The sequence below is a fragment of the Agaricus bisporus genome (genome assembly GCF_000300575.1).
Source record: "Agaricus bisporus var. bisporus H97 unplaced genomic scaffold AGABI2scaffold_1, whole genome shotgun sequence".
Classification (NCBI taxonomy): Eukaryota; Fungi; Basidiomycota; class Agaricomycetes; order Agaricales; family Agaricaceae; genus Agaricus; species Agaricus bisporus.
In genome coordinates, this window is record NW_006267344.1 from 3,038,281 (window position 1) to 3,045,265 (window position 6,985).

At 49.6% G+C, this 6,985-nt stretch overlaps 3 protein-coding genes across 3 annotated transcripts; all 3 read left to right on the forward strand.

Moving 5' to 3' along the window:
- Positions 1-1,226: 1,226 nt before the first annotated feature.
- AGABI2DRAFT_61594 (hypothetical protein) lies at positions 1,227-1,646 on the forward strand (the record flags this gene model as incomplete). The annotated part of the gene is made up of 1 exon (XM_006454821.1): positions 1,227-1,646. One exon carries the CDS (start codon positions 1,227-1,229, stop codon positions 1,644-1,646), a length of 420 nt encoding a protein of 139 aa, XP_006454884.1.
- A 2,642-nt stretch (positions 1,647-4,288) lies between these two features.
- AGABI2DRAFT_176282 (hypothetical protein) lies at positions 4,289-5,347 on the forward strand (the record flags this gene model as incomplete). Its single annotated transcript, XM_006454822.1, has 2 exons — positions 4,289-4,935; positions 5,057-5,347. 2 exons carry the CDS (start codon positions 4,289-4,291, stop codon positions 5,328-5,330), a joined length of 921 nt encoding a protein of 306 aa, XP_006454885.1. The 3' UTR covers positions 5,331-5,347.
- A 551-nt stretch (positions 5,348-5,898) lies between these two features.
- Positions 5,899-6,514, forward strand: AGABI2DRAFT_140715 (hypothetical protein; the record flags this gene model as incomplete). Its single annotated transcript, XM_006454823.1, has 2 exons — positions 5,899-6,454; positions 6,480-6,514. 2 exons carry the CDS (start codon positions 5,899-5,901, stop codon positions 6,512-6,514), a joined length of 591 nt encoding a protein of 196 aa, XP_006454886.1.
- Positions 6,515-6,985: the final 471 nt, after the last annotated feature.

The following is a 6,985-nucleotide window of genomic DNA, read 5'->3' on the forward strand; positions in this document are numbered from 1 at the left end:
ACTCAGGATCAGCTCCGGCCATCCTGGCTACTCTTCAACACAAGGGGTCTATCACCTCTTGGAACCCTCCTCGTGGTGGCCCGCTGGACGTCCGTCCATTCGGCCCGGATTCTATCATCCCCGCGCCCAACACTGATTGGGATGCCGATGGGGGTGAACTCTTCGACCTTCCCGGAAGTAGTCTGGACCCTGCGCAGACCACTTCTACTCTTGGTAAACGGCCCCAGCCACCCTCTCCTGCCCCCTCCACCTCGCTTGCAGCTGGCACTCCGCCGGCTAAGGCAGGTGATGATCAAGACATGCGCTCACCCGAGTCACCCACCCCCGCAAGCGCCCCCTTCTGGGGTGTTTACTTCAGGAATCTAGAGAACGCACTGGCCACTCTGGACCCCACACACCACCAGTCGGCGCGGTACCTCGGTACTATGCTCACTGGGTTGCAGAAGATAGTGCGCGATGAGCGCTATCTCTCCCTTCAGGTTGACGGCGGTTTCACCGTTGCCGACCTCATTGATGCCTTGCCGCACAGGTCTAGTGTGGTCCAGCCCCCCCACCCTCCTCGTGTTCCGGAGACCGGCCCTCGGCCTACCTCCAAACCCCCTCCTAAGAAGGTCAAGTTTAACCCGCCTTCTCCCCTTGCCAAGAAGGCGAGTGCTCCAGCTTCGGCTGATAGTGCACCGCCTATTCTTTCCCAACGACCGCCTCCGTCTCAGGCCCCGGCCGTTTCCGTCCGCACCCCGCATGCCAAGACTCCTGTCCGACGCAAGCAGGGCAAACACACAGTCCACGGCCCGTCTCGCCGAGGCATTATCATCTCCCCCCCGAGGAATGTTCGTCTCGGGGCTCACAAGTTCAAGGTTGAATTTATCAACAAACTCAACAACCTCCCACTCACTGATCTGAAGGTCGACGACCTTCTTATCGAACATGCTGCTGAACACGGGATATCCACCTTCCTCGCCACCACCCGTGTCCCCACTCCCGCTGAGTGCGCGTTCGTGCTTAAACACGTGCGTGCACACTTCGTCATTGAAGGGAAAGATAACGCCGGTCCGATCACCCTATCCACTCCCACGTCCACTTCTTATCTCAAGATCGTGGACATTCCTATCACCGATCCTAAATCAAAGGATTGGCTCAAAGCCACGAACGTCACTCTCTCCGAAGCGATGCTCGCATCTCCAGTCGGATCCTCGCTAGCCGACATCATCAAACACGTTCGCCTCATGCGAACCTCCCCTCATTCGGATTCATGCATAGCGTGGGTCGACATCTCCGACACCGTCTCGGGAACTTCTGCTAAGAAGTTCATTGGGAAGTTTATTTCTGTGGCACGCAAGAACTGCAAGATCCTCGGCGCTCGCCCCCACTCCGGTTCCGTCCTGTGCACTCGGTGTTACAGGTGGGGCCACCACTCATCTCAGTGCCGCCGCCTCGGTGTGCGCTGCCCTCTATGTGGAGGCCCTCATCGCGAGGACTCTCACTCTCTCATGGTGCCCGACGACAAAGTTGCACACCGACACTGCGTGAACTGTACCGCTTCCAAGCGGGAAAAGCGCAGCCACTCCGCTACAGATAAGGCTTGTCCTTTCTGGAAGCATCGGTTCGATCGGGAATGGCTTCGCAAGCAATTCCCAGCAAAGTGACAGCGTGTGTATTAACGTGCGTTATTGTTAGTAGATGTTTCCTTCTATTTTTACACTCTCTCTTCTTTCTACGGCGGGTCGTTACCTCGGCCTTTCTTACGGACCGTTATGTAGTCCTTCTTCTTTGATATTTCCTTTCCAAGTCTCTCTGTTAAACCCTGTTGCCAGCGTTTGACCTTGTCACGCGTCAGGGGGGGGGTCACCTTTGTAGTCGTAGCTGGCAGGTGTACGTAAAGCCGGGGGAACGCGTCATGGCACCCCACGTATGAGTAGTATTGAAATATATTACATTGATTACAAAAAAAAAAAAAAAAAAAAAAAATAGCTTCTTACAGTGTATCCACAGCTTGTTCTTGGGATTGCTCAGTCAGTTCCTATCCGATTGACTCGCTTCTAGGCTCGTTAGGATCGCCACTGCAACCTCTATTGTTCTACGTTTAACAGGTTATGGGCCCCGGCTTCTAACAGCCTTCAAAACGCGTTTTTTGTCACTATCTACCATTTTCCCCTCTATATCTCAACTTCTATCCCTTCCCCTGCACTCAAATCGACGTCTATGGCCTCGCAATTGCGCACACACGCTCCCTACGCCTGGGACACCATATCGACGCGTTTTGACGCGTCTCCGACGCGTCTGAGAGCCCCTACATCGACCACAACTCCCTCTGGCAGCCATACACCCTCTCCACACTCTCTGGGACCGATTTCTGGCCCTAGGAACGCGTCAATCACTTGTTCCTTTTGTGGGAGGGTAGGGCACATGTCTAGGAGGTGCAGGAAGCAAAGAAACGCGAAGAAACGCGCTCAGGAGCGCTCCAGACTGCCTGGAACTCAGGATATACCATCTAAAAGTAATGTCACAGGGCCACTTGGCCATCTGAGTGGGATAGGTGCAGCTCTTCCAGCTGTCAAGACACCACCCACTCCTCCTGGGGATGTTTCTACTGGTTTTTTTTTTTTTTTTTTTTTTTTGTAATCAAGTGGCTGTTCGAGCCTTCTATTCCAGCGATATAAGTACATGCGAACACTATGTACAACGTGCTGAGAATAAGGTTGCCATGACGCGTTACCAAGAGAAAAAGAAAAACATACCCGGCTAAGGGGGTGTCTTGCAACGCATGGCTAATTGGCCACTCTGCCCCTGTTAGAACTTTGCCAGAATGTCACGGCGTCACGCTGTCACATCTGTCACATATTTTATTATGTAATAATTTCCCTCTGCTGCTACAGTTCGACGGAGGCTAAACTATCGGCATACTGCTAAAATGGCGCAAGCTACAGACTTACCAATTGAACTTATCGATTTAATCTTATCTTTCTTGCCTCCGAACCATGCGGAGCAAGTACAATGGAGGAGAGCGGCGGTGGCTATCGGAAGAGAACCCCGACCAGACGGATGGAGGTTAGAGGATCGTAGGTGCGTAGTGTGTGGAAGAGTGACGTTGATAATGTGGGACGAAGTATTGGAGAGACCCTGGATGTTGCAGCGATGGAATAACCCGGACTTCCGTCGTTGGGAACCGGTCCGGTTCTTTACGATGTGCCCGTGTGGAGAAGTAATGGCAACATACTTCGGCAGGGATTGGTACGAAAGGTTACGTCCTTAGATAGTTGTTTATACCTGTGGACACTTTTATGGTTTGTTTGGTGTTGTTGACGTTTTTATGATCAATGTACTTGTGTTTACTTACTTCTTACTCCACTCTTCTTTTCTCATGTCAAATGTATAATTAGTTTATTTTCTCATACGTACTTCTTTTCACATGTCAGTATATAAATAAAGTTACCTAGGGTAGTTGGTCTGTGCGCCGTAGTCTAGGTATATAAAGTAGGTAGAAACTTGTAGAAGACTCTGTCGAGTTCTCTTAGGTTCACGCCTAATATAACTTTTGTCACTTTCCTCTATAGTTCTTAAGTTCAGGTGTGACCTGTGACATCTCAGTCACAGTCGCCCTAACAGTAGAACTCGACTACTCCGGGGATCGCACAGCACAGTGCCCTCCCCATCCTTTACTCTCTTATCGCCCTCTACTCTCTGCGCGCCATCGCGGCCGCCACACACATAGCCGGTCCCTAGGCTTAAGGGGTGATCGGGTACAGTCACAACGTACCCCGTTGAGACTAAGGCGTGTCACGTGCCTTAGTTAAACACGAGACGTTCACCACGTGAGGTGCTTTTTATATACTTGTATTTTCTTCCCGTATCAACCTTGTGCTGCGGCTGCATTGTCAGCTGGTACACGCAGAGGAGTGAGAGACCCACCTTAGGTGACTCTCTAGATTAGCGTGGGAATCCGTTCCCGTACATACCTCTCATCTTAGTCTATCCCTTCGGTCAAGCGACCATTCTTGAATACAAAACCTTTTCTCTCTTCGTGTACACATCCAAGTGAAGCAGGCTATTGGCTTCATTGGATTGGTGGATACGCATCAGGTGACAGGAAAAGACCTCCCTCACCTTCTTCAAAATTTCTCATCGACTACCGCCCGGAACATTCCGAGTACCTTCCTCTGAATCTGAGGAAGAAGAAGAATCCGCCTCGGAATCCCAATCCGAGGAATCCGAACCAGAACAACGACAACCGTCCGTATCCCCCCTACCCCTATATCAACCACCTCCCCCCGAATACCACGAGCCAGACATGGCCAATCCCCAAGACATAATCAATCAGCTGAACGCTCAGCACACTCTCATCACCCAACTGCAGCAGCAACTCGCCCAGCTGCAGAACAACCCGCAACCGGGTCCACCAGGCCCACAAGGTCCACCAGGGGACGATGGAGAAACCCCCATCGTCCAAGTAGTAGCGCCACCAATCGATGTGGCAAGACCAAAGATATTCTCAGGAGACGGAAAGGAGCTGAGTGGCTTCATAACGGCGTGCAAAATTTATCTAAGTTTAAAAATGGTAGGAAGACTACAAGGGGATCAGATGACGTGGATACTATCGTATGTACAAGGAGGAGCGGCGGAGTCTTGGAAGGAGAACATCATGGAGATGATTGAAAACGGCGAACAAGAAGCTCCAGCCCACACGGAGGAGCTTTTTGATAGTTTGCGGAACAATTTCGGAGATGCAGATGAGGAGAGTACGGCAGTAGGAAAGTTGAGGTTGATTGAGCAAGGAAGTAAAAGTGCGGAGGAGCATGTGCAGGAGTTCAAGCGAATCGCTCGGGATAGTGGATATGAGGGACGAGCCCTCATCGAAGAATTCAAAAGAAGTTTGTCTGGAAGGATCAGGAAGGCGTTGATGGAATCAGAGAACCCACCAACTACCATCAGGAGTTGGTACGAGAGGAGATGAAGTTGGATAGGCTTGGAGACTGGCTAAGGCGGAGGAAGACTACTATCGGCGGGGGCAAGCGAAGCCCCAAATACGAACCCATACCCCAAACAACACTTTCGTGAGGCCTCTACCTCAACGTCGAGATCCCAACGCAATGGATGTCGACACCGCAACAGGGCCCAGTCGAGGTCTATCAATGTTACAAGTGTGGGAAATTGGGGCATATGGCCAAGAACTGCTGGAGCAAGGCTCCGGCTCGAGATGTACGAACGTTAGATGTGGACGAACAGCGGGACTATTGGAAGAGGATGTTCGAGGAAGAGCAGAAGAATTTAAAAGAGTAAAGGAAGCCAAGTCTCCTCGTTGGACTTCCTACAAAATTCGATGTACTATGTAACGAAATCAATGTTTGTGACACTGTACAAGAGGAGAATTTCCTCGTAAGGACAATTCGGCCTTTAAGGGAAATTAAGCTGAACGTGGGAGTGGAGAAGTTGGACACACATGATGGAGTAGGAGTACAGGCGTTGTTGGATAGTGGAGCAACGGGGATGTTTATGGACAAGACGTTCGCGGACGAAGAAGGGTTCAAGTTGGAACCTTTAGAAAGACCAATCCCGGTCAAAAACGTTGATGGAACGATCAATGCATCCGGGGCAGTAACTCACCGAGTAGTTGCAAACGTGTACTACAAAGGGCATAAAGAAAGGGTACACTTCGAAATATGTGGCCTAGGAAAAAATAAGGTCATATTAGGAATGCCTTGGTTGCAGATGCATAATCCGGAAATCGATTGGGAGAAAGGAGAGGTAAAGATGACCAGGTGCCCAGATGGGTGTGGGTACAAAGACAAAGGAAAAACCAAAGAAAAACAGGAAGAAATACGAAGGGTAGAAGAACCAAGAAAATCAACTAGGCAGTTGATGAAGGAAGCACGAGAGGAAGAGAAAAGGGAAAAACCTGACATGTCGCACAAACAATATGCAGGTTGGAAATTAGTTTCCTTCCCGAAGAAATCAAGTTGGGGAACAGTATTGCAGTATAGATGCGAGGAATGTGGAATTCAAACGTCGGAACATTTGCTGAGCAAACACAAATGCCCAGCAAAAGAGGAAATCGCCTTAGACGAGTTTGGGATGCCATATGAAGGAAGTGATGACGAAGAGGAAGGACCAACCATGGCCAAGATAGAAGCATACGAAGAAGAGCAGGAAGAAATCCGAGATGAGGAAGAAAGATACGAGCGAGTAAACAAAGCAATAGGGAGATTCAACACTCCCAAAAACATCATCGAGGGGATCGCATTAGGAGTCGAAGCGGCATTCGCCAGGGAATTGGCACGTAATAGACGTGCTAATAGTGGAGCTGAGGGATTGGCGCAACAATCCAAAGAGAAAGCTGAGGGGTGGGCGCAATCACCCAGTGACGTGGCTGACCGATTAAATGGGGAAAAGGCAGAACGTCTAGAAGAAGATAACAGCAAGACAGCCACCGCGGGACAAGCGGGGGCTGGACAGGTACGTCCTAAACGAATAAGCGCCCAAAGGAAAAATAGGAGTAGAGAAGAAGAAGGACAACTAGAGATGTGGGTAAGAGGAATGACAGAAGAGATGCCGGAAGAAGAAGAAATTCGAAGCATAGACTCAGTAGAGCAAATAGTACCAAGACGGTTCCACAAGTTCCTTAAAGTATTCAAACAAAAGGAATCAGAGAGAATGCCTACTAGGAAACCATGGGATCATGCTATCGAATTAAAGGAGGATTTCAAACCCAAGAAAGGAAAAATATACCCCTTGTCGCCAAACGAAAGAGAAGAAGTCCAAGCATTCATCAAGGACCAACTCCGAAAGGGATATATTAGGCCTTCAAAATCTCCCCAAACCTCACCGGTATTTTTTGTGCCGAAGAAGGATGGAAAGAAGCGGATGGTACAGGACTATCGATTTTTGAACGATTGGACAATTAAGAACAATTATCCTTTACCTTTAATTTCTGAACTTATAGACACTATGGGTAGTAAACGATTATTTTCTAAGATAGATTTACGTTGGG